This window comes from Staurois parvus, unplaced genomic scaffold (genome assembly GCF_062004578.1).
Source record: "Staurois parvus isolate SC_StPar_1 unplaced genomic scaffold, SC_StPar_1.0 ptg000132l, whole genome shotgun sequence".
NCBI lineage: Eukaryota > Metazoa > Chordata > Amphibia > Anura > Ranidae > Staurois > Staurois parvus.
In genome coordinates this window covers 2,711,976-2,726,078 of record NW_028317928.1, presented here as the reverse complement: position 1 = coordinate 2,726,078, position 14,103 = coordinate 2,711,976, and the positions used below count along the sequence as shown (strand labels likewise).

The window sequence follows — 14,103 nt, the reverse complement described above, 5'->3', positions numbered from 1 at the left end:
TCCAGTGGCACTGCGTTATTGGTGTTTATTGATGATGTGACAGAAGACAGAAGCAGCCGGATGAATTCTGCAGTGTTTACAGATATACTGTCAGCCCAGATTCAGCCAAATGCAGCAAAGTTGATTAGATGGTGCTTCACAATACAGATGGACAATGATCCAAAACACACTGCAAAAGCAACCCAGGAGCTTTTGAAGGAAAAGAAATAGAATATTCTGCAATGGCTGAGACATTAACCTGATCTCAGCGCAATTGAGCATGCATTTCACTTGCCGAAGGCAAGACTAAAGGCAGAAAGAATCACAAACAAAGAACAACTGAAGACAGCTGCAATTAGAGCCTGGAAAAGCATCAGAAAGGAGGAAACCTAGTCTTTGGTCATGTCCATGGGTTCCGGACTTCAGGCAAAGCATCAGAAAAGAGGAAACCCAGTCTTTGGTCATGTCCATGGGTTCCAGACTTCAGGCAAAGCATCAGAAAGAAGGAAACCCAGTCTTTGGTCATGTCCATGGGTTCCAGACTTCAGGCAGTCATTGCCAGTAAAGGATTCTCAACAAAATATTAAAAATGAACATTTTATTTATGATTATATTCATTTGTCCATTTACATTTGAGCCCCTGAAAATGGTGGGACTGTGTGTAAAAATGGTTGGAGTTCCTAAATTTGTACTTGATATTTATGTTCAACCCCTTGAATTAAAGATGAAAGTCTTCACTTCAAATTCATTTGGATTGTTTCGTTTTAATTTATTCTGGTGGCATACAGAGCCAAAAGTATGAAAATTGTGCCTGTGTCCAAATATATATGGACCTAAATGTATATAAAAGGCCTGGGTGGCAAGTGGTTATACCAGGATCATAGCTGCAGCCATGAGACTGTATTTTATTATTTTTACAGATTGGCAAACACGCACTTAGATGCATATGTAAGTGGTGAGCTCACCACACATGTGCGGTATCTCCAGTGTGAGGTATCGGAGTGAGAGCAATCATTGTAGCACCAGAGCTCACGTTTAACTGTAAAGGTTTTTAAAGCGTCTCCTATGGAAAATTTTGGATATCGTAGTTTGTCACCATTTCATAGGCATGCACAATGTAAAATTTTGACATATTTGGCATCTATTTACTTGACACAACATCATCATTTATATGTATTTTTTTAAATTGGGTATTATATTGTGTTTTTGTGCACTAATATTCATTTAAATGTATTTTTACTGCAAATTTGTGTTTGATAAACGGCTGCGCAAATATTGTGGAACATAGAAAAATTTACAACAGCCACCATTTTATTCTCCAGGATCTCTGCTTTCAGAAAATATATACTATTTGGGGATTCTAAGTAGTTTTCTAAGGAAAAAAATGCTGATTTTAACATGTATGTGAAAATGTTGAAAATTACCATGGGCGGCAAGCTATTTTTTTTATGTATCTTCTTCTTTTTTAATACTATAATTATCTTAATTGTAGTGTTAACCAGGGGTGTCCACAGACTACAGTGGCTCTTTGCAGGCTAAAACTATATCTGTCTAAATAAGGCCTTCAAAGTGTGGGATCACTGTACCACTGTGCCAATATAGAGATGTACCATAGCCAATACACAGATGTACCATAACCAATACAGAGATGTACCATAGCTAATACACAGATGTACCATAACCAATACAGAGATGTACTATAGCCAATACACAGATGTACCAAAACCAATACACAGATGTACCATAACCAATACACAGATGTACCATAACCAATATAGAGATGTACCATAGCCAATATAGAGTTGTACCATAGCCAATATAGAGATGTACCATAGCCAGTATAGAGATGTACCATAGCCAATACAGAGATGTACCATAGCCAATACAGAGTTGTACCATAGCCAATACAGAGATGTACCATAGCTAAAACAGAGAGGTACCGTGGCCAATACAGAGAGGTACCGTGGCCAATACAGAGAGGTACTGTAGCCAATACAGAGAGGTACCGTAGCCAATATAGAGATGTACCATAGCCAATACAGAGTTGTACCATAGCCATTACAGTGATGTACTATATCTGATACAGGGACGTACCATAACTGATACAGAGACGTACCATAACCGATACAGAGACGTACCATAGCCAGTACACAGACGTACCATAGCCAGTACACAGACGTACCATAACCAACATAGAGACGTACCATAGCCAGTACACAGATGTACCATAACCAATATAGAAATCACATGATTGAGAACTATGAAAGAACAGATGTTTTTACCAGCATCTCCCTTATTCACATGTAAAAAAAGGCATCACAGGCCATTGTGATTGATTCCCAATTATTATTAACAACCCAGAGCTGCTCTCACAGTGTGTGTGTATGTATATATATATATATATTTTTTTTAATACAGGTACTTCTATAGCACCATCAATATATGCAGTGCTTTACTTATACAGTATATTGTACATTCATATCAGTCCCTAACCCTCAAGGGGTGTACAGTCTAAGGTCCCTAACTCACGTTCATACATACTAGGGACAATTTAGACAGGAGCCAATTAACCTACCAGCATGTCTTTGGAGTGTTGGAGGAAACTGGAGTACCTGTAGGAAACCCATACAGGCACAGGGGGAACATGCAAACTCTGTGCCAGTAGTGCCATGGTTGTGATTTGAACCAACGACCGTAGTGTTGCCAGGTGGAAGTGCTATCCACTGTATATACATACATATATATGTACTACTTATGTGACCATTTGTGTTTCCTACAGATGGATCCAGAAATACCCCAGAGAGATGTCCCCGTCCTCTGTATTCCAGGGACTCCACACAGGAACATCACAGGATCCCAAGTGATAATCAGGTAGATGGAACTAGGAGTTTTCTACAAATTTTCACATGTGGCTTTCTTTTTTCTTGCATCATCAGGGATGGGAAATTTGTGACACGCTGTTCATGTAAATCTCCCAAGCGAATCTTTGTATATTTGTACGGCAAATCAGTGTAAATACACAAAAGCCTATCATAGTAGTAGATTAGTTCAGAGTTGGACATATCTAGACTGTAGTGGCAAATAGGACAACTTCCCTGGTGACCAGCACATCCTCTTTTTCAGCTCCCCCTCTGGGATCTTCCCTTCAGCTGGGTGATCAGCTGCACTGGGAGCCCTACTGACAAGCTGCATGTTAGGACCAGGATCTTAACCCACAACCTCTGCTGCATTTGGCAGTTGCTCTTCTTGCTGAGGCACTTGAGATGCTGGACAGTTCACTCTATGATCCTTTGCACTTTCATGCCTTGTCTCTTGTTTCTGATGAAAGTCGAACTCTTTGCTCCTCCCATGAACTCTCTCCAGCCAATATCTTGCTTATTTGCGTATCTGCAGTTGTCCTTATGTCTACTACTACTTCTTACCAACCTTTGGCTTCTTCCTCAACTACGTTTCAGCTTGGTTACAACCTGCAACCACTTGTTACTGACCTTTAGCTTGTTCCTCAACTACGTTTCTGCTTGGTCCCAACCTGCAACCACGTGTTACTGACCTTTGGCTTGTTCCTCAACTACGTTTCTGCTTGGTCCCAACCTGCAACCACTTGTTACTGACTTTTGGCTTGTTCCTCAACTACATTTCTGCTTGGTCCCAACCTGCAACCACTTGTTACCAACCTTTGGCTTCTTCCTCAACTACGTTTCTGCTTGGTCCCAACCTGCAACCACTTGTTACTGACCTTTAGCTTGTTTACTGACTATGCTTCTGCTTGATCCCCACTTGGTATAACTGCTACTGGACTCCAGATCTCTCACCTCATAGTGGGGAGATCCTGAAGACCACAACCTGGTACAAAAATGCAGCAAAACCCCTCTCCACCATCAGGAGCTCTGGTGAAGACTGGTTAGACCTAGACTTCACACCTCTGGTGAGCCTGCGTCTTGCTTGTGACCTGCTTTTGTACTTATCCAGCTGGTGGGTAAGAGCCTCTCTATTGCTATAGCTACCAGTCTCCGAGCCTGACCCCTGATTGTGACACCGCAGATGGATTCCTCTGGGCTTCTGTGTCATGTGACTTTTCTGTTAAATTACAGCATGCAGGGAAGGCATGTAATAAAAGGAAACAAAAGGTGCCCAATCCAATCTAGCTGACTCCTTGAACATATATTATAAATGAGTCCATAAAATGATCTGGCAATAGTCCATAACACTTGTGGCAGCTGTCCCCAGAGCAGAAGCAGTCTCTAATTAAAGAAGGGAGAGAAGGAAGCTCCTACTGCGTGTAGCATAAGGAATGCCAAATGTGGCAACTCACATTGTTAAAAGTCAACAGTCTCATCAATAGATGTCTACATCCCTCTGTGTACTGGCTGGCCTTGTATATCCAGATAGGTGGTGGAAAGGTGGCACCTCAAACATTTCCAGAAACCACGTTGGAACACACACTGGTAGAGATGATGTCACAGCAGCAGGATAAAACTTGGCTACGCATTTCAGACCATCCGCAATCCTTTATCAAGCCAGTCAAAGAAGCTGCTGTCTCTCCTGCTTCCCTACAGAATGGCAGGAAACTGATCACATGTAGATCTGAATGAGGGGCTTAAATGGCTACAGTTATACCAGGCTGCTGTAAGTAGACATCGTTAGTCATCGGGCCTATACCACAAACTATGGCCCTAGAGATCATGGAGGTGGGGTGGGAAATAGTTGCATGACTCTGGAGGAACTAAAAGGAAGGGGGTCAGCAGTTCTTTGAGAATGAGAATATTCACTCTGTATCTTTCTTTGTTATTCAGGACAAAAATGTAATAAAAATTGAAGTTAAAGAGGAGGCAGAAGAGTCATATTTGAGCGGTGATGATCTGTGTAAGGAGGAGGAAGATCCTCCAGAGATCAGCCCAGGTGAGGAATAAACACGATATCCAGAGAAGAGTCCCATCCTCCTTGTTCCGTCACTACAACAATCTCTTCTTCTGCCCTCCTCCTCTGTCAGTAGACAGTAATGGGGGGACAGTATGTGCCCAGTGGGGGGGTCGGGGGTCAGGAGCCATCAGCCTCTATTAGACTCCAGCTCTCCTCCTCACATCATGTCATCACCTACTCTCCTCTCCTTTAGGTGTACCCTGAAAACCCACCTCTTCAGGGAAGCCTACCCCACCCCCTGCTAATTTGCCGACCTCCTCCACTCTTCCTACCACTCCATCCCCCACAGCTATCTCCTCCTGTACCACTATCCCCTCCCTCCTAGATTGTAAACTCGAAAAAGCAGGGCCCTCGAACCCCTCGTGTATTGCATTGTATTGTTACTGTACTGTCGCATGTTCTGTCCCCCATTGTAATGTACAGCACTGAGTGAACTGTTGGTGCTTTATAAATACTGTATTATAATAATAATAATGTCATTGAGATGTGACCAGTCTCCCCCCACACACACTCTCTGGGGTCTGTCATATATCTCAGTACAGGGGGCTTCACTATCATCTTTATTCACAGACCCAGGAGACACCAGACCCATTTGGGGAAAAGTCAAAGCTGAGGAGAAGGAAGAAAGACATATGAGGATTAAAGAGGAGGATATTTCTATAGAGATCAGCAGAGGTCAGTAATAAACACTAAATCCAGAAAAGAGTCTCACATGGTCCTTGTTTGGTCACCGAAATGCCTGATCCTTCAATCCTCTCCAGTTTTAGCAAATAAACCCCAATGTTTTGCAGTTTGCACCAACCTTTAGCTCCAACAGACATGACCTGTCTGCCCCTCGGGTTACAGAGCACTGACTGTGTGCCTTAGGTGAATTAAATTGCCTGACGGAGAGATGCAAACCCTAGAGAGGATCAGGGGTCTCAAAAGGTGTAAGAGTAACAAACTTTTTTGGCAGACAGAATATTTCACATGTTCACATTTCGGCTGTAGATTTGCGTCAGCGGCACAAATTGCGGTTGCATGATCTCCCTAGATTTCAAATCTATTTTAGGTTTTTGATGTGTATAGATCAGAAAACAAACTTTATTAGCACTTTGATATTAGCAACAGTCTCTTTAATCATCTCCATTTCCATTGAATTGTTCTTCTGCTCTAGATGGACGATACAGGCAATATAATACGGACAAATGTCCCTCAGTATCTCCAGATGGTAAAACAGAAGAGAAGGACATGACATCCAATCCATCAGAAGAAAACTCTGGTACTCAAAATCTTCATCCGTAGCTATCATCAGGTGGAAAGGTGTTTTCCTGAATATTCTCTTACTGTCATCCATCACTCAGCTGGTAGAGATGGTGAAGCAGTTCTTTGTTCCTAGTCTGGTGAACATTTTACCAGTACAGCAGAACGTATTGAGAGGTCACAGTTTTGAAGTAGTGTTTTTCAGACCCTTATTATAGTTGTTGTTTGTTTTTTTTTCAATGTTTAAACTTTCGTTTTATATCTATTTGTACTGAATAAACAGTTTTTGTTTTTCAAATAAACAGATAATACATGCCAAAGGATTCCCAGGGCACAATGGGTTAGCCAAAGAGACAAACCAAAGAAACAGTACATCAGGCAAAGATTGTGTCACAGCTTTCTTTGTCTGACGAAAATCTTCTAGTAAGCATTCTGATTTAGGATGAGTCACTGCTGCAATGGCTCATTCGAGACAAGAATTCTTGGGATGCTGCATTTTTGAGTTGGCTTCTGTGGACATCAAGGTTTGTTGAATAGCATGCCAAATTGCTGCCAATGGAGGATAATGGCACTGACACTCTACAGAAGGGTATTATGCAGAACAGTGACTCCTGATTCTGTTGATATGAGCAACAGAGCTGTAGGAGATGGCAGTGGCAGGAATAGGAAGCTTCTAAGGGGTTTGGTGCTGATAATTTGTACTGTCATGCCTATCCCTAGCATTGATGGTCACTAACCCTGGCTCTGTGTTCTTCACCTATAGCAGCCCCCGTTCCTATAAGGCAAGCAGGCCTACCTGTACTCGGGATGCTGCAGGCATCATAACGGTATTGTTTCTTAGAGCTGATGTTCAGCGTTCTCGTAAAAGCAACCCTAGCGGCTAATTAGCCGCTGGACTACTTTTTCAAGCAGTGGGAGGAGACGTCCCCTGGCTTTTTTGGGCTCTCCCATCCCACCAGGAGACCCAAACGACCAGCCGGTGCTTCCGCCGGATGACCATAGAGATAACCAGGGATCAGAATTGCTCCAAACACCTTTTCTGGTACAGTTAGGTCCATATATATTTGGACACAGGCACAATTTTCATACTTTTGGCTCTGTATGCCACCAGAATAAATTAAAACAAAACAATCCAAATGAATCTGAAGTGCAGACTTTCAGCTTTAATTCAAGGGGTTGAACATAAATATCAAGTACAAATTTAGGAACTGCAACCATTTTTATACACAGACCCTCAATTTTCAGGGGCTCAAATGTAATTGGACAAATGATTATAATCCATAAATAAAATGTTCATTTTTAATATCTTGTTGAGAATCCTTTACTGGCAATGACTGCCTGAAATCTGGAACCCATGGACATGACCAAAGACTGGGTTTCCTCCTTTCTGATGCTTTGCCTGAAGTCTGGAATCCATGTCATTACCAAAGACTGGGTTTCCTCCTTTCTGATGCTTTGCCTGAAGTCTGGAACCCATGGACATTACCAAAGACTGGGTTTCCTCCTTTCTGATGCTTTGCCTGAAGTCTGGAACCCATGGACATTACCAAAGACTAGGATTCCTCCTTTCTGATGCTTTGCCTGAAGTCTGGAACCCATGGACATGACCAAATACTGGGTTTCCTCCTTTCTGATGCTTTGCCAAGCTCTAACTGCAGCTGTCTTCAGTTGTTCTTTGTTTGTGGGTCTTTCTGCCTTTAGTCTTGCCTTCAGCAAGTGAAATGCATGCTCAATTGGGTTGAGATCAGGTGACTGACTCGGCCATTGCAGAATATTCCACTCCTGGGTTGCTTTTGCAGTGTGTTTTGGATCATTGTCCATCTGTATTGTGAAGCACCATCTAATCACCTTTGCTGCATTTGGCTGAATCTGGGCTAATAGTAACCGTAAACACGGCAGAATTCATCCGGCTGCTTCTGTCTTCTGTCACATCATCAATAAACACCAATGACCCAGTGCCACTGGAAGCCATGCATGCCCATGCCATCATACTGCCTCCACCATGTTTTAAAGAGGACGTTGTGTGCTTTGGATCATGAGCTGTTCCAAGCCTTCTCCACACTTTTTTCTTCCCATCATTCTGGTACAGATTCATCTTAGTTTCATCCGCCCAAAGAATGCTTTTCCAGAACTGGTCTGGCTTTTTTAGATATTTTTCGGCAAAGTCAAATCTGGCTTTTCTATTCTTCAGGCTTATAAATGGTTTGCACCTTGTGGTGAACCCTCTGTATTTGCTCTCATGAAGTCTTCTCTTGATTGTAGACTTTGACAATGATACGACCACCTCCTGGAGGGTGTCCTTCACTTGTCTGGATGTTGTGAATGTTTTGTTTTTTTTACCATAGAGAGGATCCTGTGTTCATCCACCACTGTTGTCTCCCATGGACATCCATGCCTTTTTATGTTGCTGAGCTCACCAGTGCGTTCTTCTTTCCTCAGAATGTACCAAACTGTTGATTTGGCTACTTCTAATGTTTCTGCGATCTCTGATGGATTTGTTTAATTTTTGAAGCCTTACAATGGCCTGTTTCACTTGCATGGACAGCTTCTTTTGAATGCATGATGGTTCACAGCAATAGATTCCAAATGCAAATACCACAATTAGAATCAACTCCAGACCTTTTATCTGCTTAATTGATGAAGAAATAATGGAGTAGCCCACACCTGGCCATGAAACAGTTTTTGATTCAATTGTCCAATTACTTTTGGTTCCTTGAAAAAGGGGGGGTGGCTACTCTTAAGAGCTGTAATTCCTAAACCCTTCCTCTAATTTGGATGTACTTACCCTCAAATTACACCTGAGAGTGCACAGTGTCCGCCCATATCCATTATAGAACTATAGCTTGAATATGTTTTGTATACCTGAAAAAAACTAAAATTGTGCCTTGGTCCAAATATATATGGACCTAACTGTATAGGAAGCTGGAAGGCAATCCCCTTGGACTGGGGTTTCAGGCATTGGTAGGCAATCCCCCTGGACTGGGGGTCTCAGGCACTGGCAGGCAATCTTCTGGATTGGGGTCTCCGGCAGGCTTGGGTGTGGTTCCCCCCCCCCTTGGCTGGGGGTCTTGGCAGAGTCTAACCACGAGGGTCCCGCCGCAGCTGGGCTCCCTCCTTTGGCTGCGCAGCGGAGAAGATGGAGAAGATAACCGGAGCGCCCGGAATCAGCTTCTTAAGCTGATGCAGGACGCTCCCTGGTCATCTTGGTAACCGGGGCGGGCTGGAGTTCAACGAGGCACGCCCCCTGGACACGGGCCGCGCTTCTCATGAGCACGACCTTTGTCCAGGGAACTTCCCGTGCCCGCACTGCGGATGACAGGGCTGGGGTGGCATCAGTGAGACTCCGCAGCCAGGAACATCCCTGCAGGAGGTTTGCTCTTCTCCACGGAGAGGTGTGAACCTCGCCACCTTCTCCTTTCCGGCCAAGTCGGAGGGGGAGAAGATAGTGGCAGGGGTGATGAAAGCCGCACCTCCTGTCCATCTGCAGCAGGATGAGAAGTAGAGGGGGGTCAATGGACAACAGGGAGAAATCATGCTTGGAGACAGGGGACACAGTGAGGGGGGCCAGGATGACACTGGGCCCCCTGGTGACATCAGAAGGACCTGGTGCAGGAAATTATTTAATGCAATTTGGGGACATGTAGCAAACTGGCAGGGAGGGGGGAAGTAATCGAATTTGGCCATTTGGCAGGGTGACACAGAGGACATACAGTGATTGATTCTGAGGGATGTTTGGTACAGGAAATTAATAAGGGGATTAGGCAAAATCAATAATTGGCAGGGGCCCCTATACCGTGACAGTATCACAGGGGATATTTATATTCTCTGTGATAATTAAAAAACAAAAAGTATAAAAAACAAATTAACCACTTGACCTACAGAGGATTCCCTCCCCCCTTCCTGACCAGGCCATTTTTTGTGATACGGCGCTGCATTACTTTAACTGGCAATTGCGCAGTCATGCAATTCTGCACCCAAATAAAATTTACGTCCTTTTTTTCCCCCAAATAGAGCTTTCTTTCAGTGGTATTTGATCGCCTGTGCGGTTTTTATTTTTTGTGCTATAAACAAAAAAAGACCGACAATTTTAAGAAAAAAAACAATTTTTGACTTTTTGCTCTTAAACATGTCCAGTAAAAAAATTTTAAAAATCAAATTTCAGCATAGATTTAGGTCAAAATGTATTCTGCTCTATGTCTGCGGTAAAATAAAATCCCAATACGTGTAAATTAATTGGTTTACGTGAAAGTTATAGCATTTACAAAATGGCGGTATATATACTAGAATTTTTTTTTTTACTAGTAATGGCAGCGATCAGCGACCTTATAGCAGGACTGCGGTGGGCATTTTGACACTGTGGGGGAACTGACTTGGTGTCACTGACATCCCCAGTGACACCAATACAGTGATCAGTGCTAATAAAAAGCACTGACACTGTACTAATGGCACTGCGTAGGAAGGGGTTAACATGTGGGGCGATCAAAGGGTTAACTGTGTGCTGTGTCTGCTTTCCACTGTAAGCACACTGCTTTGCATAGCTGTGCTATGCAGAGCCATACAAAGCAGTGTATATAAAGAAAACAAACAGAGGGTGCACCAGCCTAGTGCATTATCGTAAAAAACATTTATTGAAATAATAAAAAATAGGTATCGTACTCACAATTGACATAAATGTCAAAGGCACATCACAAACAACAGCACTGTCCAATACAAAGCAGTGTGCAGGAGCTGACAGGGAATAGATCTGTGTTGCTTATACACAGGCCTCTCCCCCGTCGGACATACTTGGCGATCATTGGGTGCCGGCGCGTATTCACTGTCCAGGACCCGGGTCGCGGTGATTGACTACCCGGAACTGCAAAATCACATGTATATATACGTGATTTTGCGCACCTTGCCACCCTGTAACAGTATTTCTGTTCTAGGGTGGCACAGAACCAGTTAAAGCATCCCTGTCCTGATGCCAACACCCACCATTTTATTCTCTAAGGCCCCTGCTTTAGAAAAATATATAATGTTTGGGGGTTGTAAGTCATTTTCTAGCAAAAAATACAGATTTTTTAAATTGGGTAATATAGTATCTTGCTGTTTTAATAGACAGGAGTTAATCAAAGATTCTTTACTTTCTTTTTTCCCCCAGATGAACCGTACAGAGGGGGCAATAAGGACAAGCTTTCCATGCTCTCTTCAGTTGGTGAAATAGAGGATGATGACATAACAACCAATTATTTAGAGGAAATGCATCTCTCTTTTGATTTCCATGGTCACCCCCATCCTGTCACTCATCAGGCAGCTCATGGAGGCAATGAGACATCCCCATATCCAGTGTCTGGGGAAGGTATTACTCAGGAAGCAGGACTTGCTTTTCGTCAGCAGTCACATGTGCCTGAGAAGCCATATACATGTTCTGAATGTGGCAAATGTCTGTCTGGGAAGGTTAATCTTCTCGCACACCAGAGGATCCACACTGGCGAAAAGCCGTTTTCTTGCTCGGAATGTGGGAAATGTTTTAGGCACAAATCAGGCCTTGCCGAGCATAAGAGAACTCACACGGGGGAGAACATATATCCTTGTTCAGAGTGCGACAAATGCTTCTCTAGGAAGAGCCAGCTCAACATACATCAGAGGATTCACACCAATGAAAAGCCGTATTCCTGTTCAGATTGCGGGAAATGTTTTGCCAGGAGGGAAGCCTTCATTAGGCACCGGAGAATCCACACTGGTGAGAAGCCATATTCATGCTCCGAATGCGGAAAAAATTTCTCAAGGGGAGAAGCTTTTATGAGGCATCGGAGGATTCATACGGGAGAGAAACCATTTCTGTGTCCGGAATGTGGGAAATCTTTTACCCAGAGAACCCACCTTACTTTACACCAGAGAAGCCACACCGGGGTGAAGCCGTTCTCCTGCTCCGAATGTGGCAAATGTTTTTACTCGAAATCATCTTTGCTCACCCATGAAAAAGTTCACACGGGGGAGAAACCATTTTCTTGCTCAGAATGCGGGAAAAGTTTTATACAGAAATCGGATCTCACCATGCACTGGAGGACTCATACGGCCGAAAAACCCCATTCTTGTTCGGAATGTGGAAAATGTTACAGGAATAAAGCAGACCTTATTAAACATGTAAATACGCACCCAGCTGAGGTGTCACCATGTCAGGGCACTGTGGTTTTCGGCCCTGGAAACCCAGCACTGGTAGTCCTTGGCCCAGAGCTTTCAGCCTGTTAAAATCCCTTCGGTTAAAGTTGCCAAACCCTTGTGAGCTGCTATTGCATCAAAAGACTAATTAACCACTTTCCCGCTTCTCTATAGCAGAAATACTGCTACAGGGCGGCAGGGCTGCGCAAAATCACGTATTTATACGTGATTTTTCATTTCCAGGTAGGGGACGCCCTACCCGCATTGCCATTTGCAGCTTCAGCTATTGATCACCGGGTCCTGGCTGGTGATTCCCCGCATAGCATAGCAGAGCAATACAAAGCAGCATGCTTACACAGTAAAGCACACACAGTTAACCCTTTGAAACACCCCCCCCCCCCCCCAGATGTTAACCCCTTCCTGCCCAGTGCCATTAGTACAGTGTCAGTGCTTTTTATTAGCACTGATCACTGTATCGGTGTCACTGGGGATGTCAGTGACAGTTCCCCCCCAAAGTCAGAATGCCATTACTAGTATAAAAAAAAAATTCAAGTATCTATACCGCCATTTGTAGATGCTATCGCTTAATGACCAGGCCTTTTTTTGCTGTTTGGCGCTGCACTAATTCAAATGATAATTGCGCGGTCATGCAATGCTGTACCCAAACAAAATTTACGTCCTTTTTTTCATACAAATAGAGCTTTCTTTTGGTGGTATTTGATCACCTGTGCACTTTTTATTTTCTGCGCTATAAACAAAAAAAACACGAAAATTTTGAAAAAAAACAATATTTTCTACTTTCAGCTATAAAAAATATATCGTAAACTCAAAGTTAGTCATAAATTTAAGCCAAAATGTATTCTGCTACATGTTTTTGGTAAAAAAAATCCCAATAAGTGTATAGTGATTGCTTTGTGTGAAAGTTATAGCGTCTACAAACTATGGTATAGATACTGTAATTTATGCCTTTTTTTGCTATACAGCGCTGCACTAATTCAAATGATAATTGCGCGGTCATGCAATGCTGTACCCAAACGAAATTTACGTCCTTTTTTTCACACAAATAGAGCTTTCTTTTGGTGGTATTTGATCACCTGTGTGCTTTTTATTTTCTGCGCTATAAACAAAAAAAACACGAAAATGTTGAAAAAAAACCAATATTTTCTACTTTCAGCTATAAAAAATATATCGTAAACTCAAAGTTAGTCATAAATTTAAGCCAAAATGTAAGCGTGTTCCTGGCAATCAGGGGGTCAAATGTGATTATTTGTGTACTAGCGGGCAAACTGGCGCTATCTGGGAGGGGCGCTAAAACTATCGGAAGTCACCAATGGCACTAATACAGTGATCAGTAAAAATCTGTTCACTGTAATCAATGACACTGGTGACAAGGCAGTGAAGGGGTTAACTGGGGGGGGCGATCAAGGGGTTAAATGGGATTACTGATGTACTGGCGGGCAAACTGGCGCTATCTGGGAGGGGCGCTAACACTATTGGAAGTCGCCAGCGACACTGATACAGTGATCAGTAAAAATTGGTTCACTGATCAGTGACACTGGTGACAGGGCAGTGAAGGGGTCAACTCAGGGGGGGGTGATCAAGGGGTGGTTAGACGGGATTACTGGTGTATTAGCGGGCAATCTGGCACTATCTGGGAGGGGCGCTAACACTAACGGAAGTGTGCGGCGTATGGTCTGAGCACTGACAGGCTGACCCCCCACCCCTTCAACCTCTGCAGCAATGCTGGCAGCACTCATATTTCTATTTCCCAAAGACAACCTCTGGATATGACGCTGAGCACGTGCACTTCACTTCTTTGGT

The 14,103-nt window shown here is 43.3% G+C and overlaps 1 protein-coding gene across 1 annotated transcript in view; it reads left to right on the top strand.

The window, feature by feature from the left end:
• LOC149466156 (uncharacterized) overlaps positions 1 to 14,103 on the top strand; it is a 67,461-nt gene that overhangs the window by 25,203 nt on the left and 28,155 nt on the right. The window contains exons 13-17 of the mRNA XM_089672704.1: positions 2,759 to 2,850; positions 4,773 to 4,878; positions 5,470 to 5,574; positions 6,056 to 6,160; positions 11,282 to 12,265. Of these exons, the coding sequence (XP_089528830.1) occupies positions 2,759 to 2,850; positions 4,773 to 4,878; positions 5,470 to 5,574; positions 6,056 to 6,160; positions 11,282 to 12,265 (1,392 nt within the window). The remainder of the gene's footprint in view (positions 1 to 2,758; positions 2,851 to 4,772; positions 4,879 to 5,469; positions 5,575 to 6,055; positions 6,161 to 11,281; positions 12,266 to 14,103) is intronic.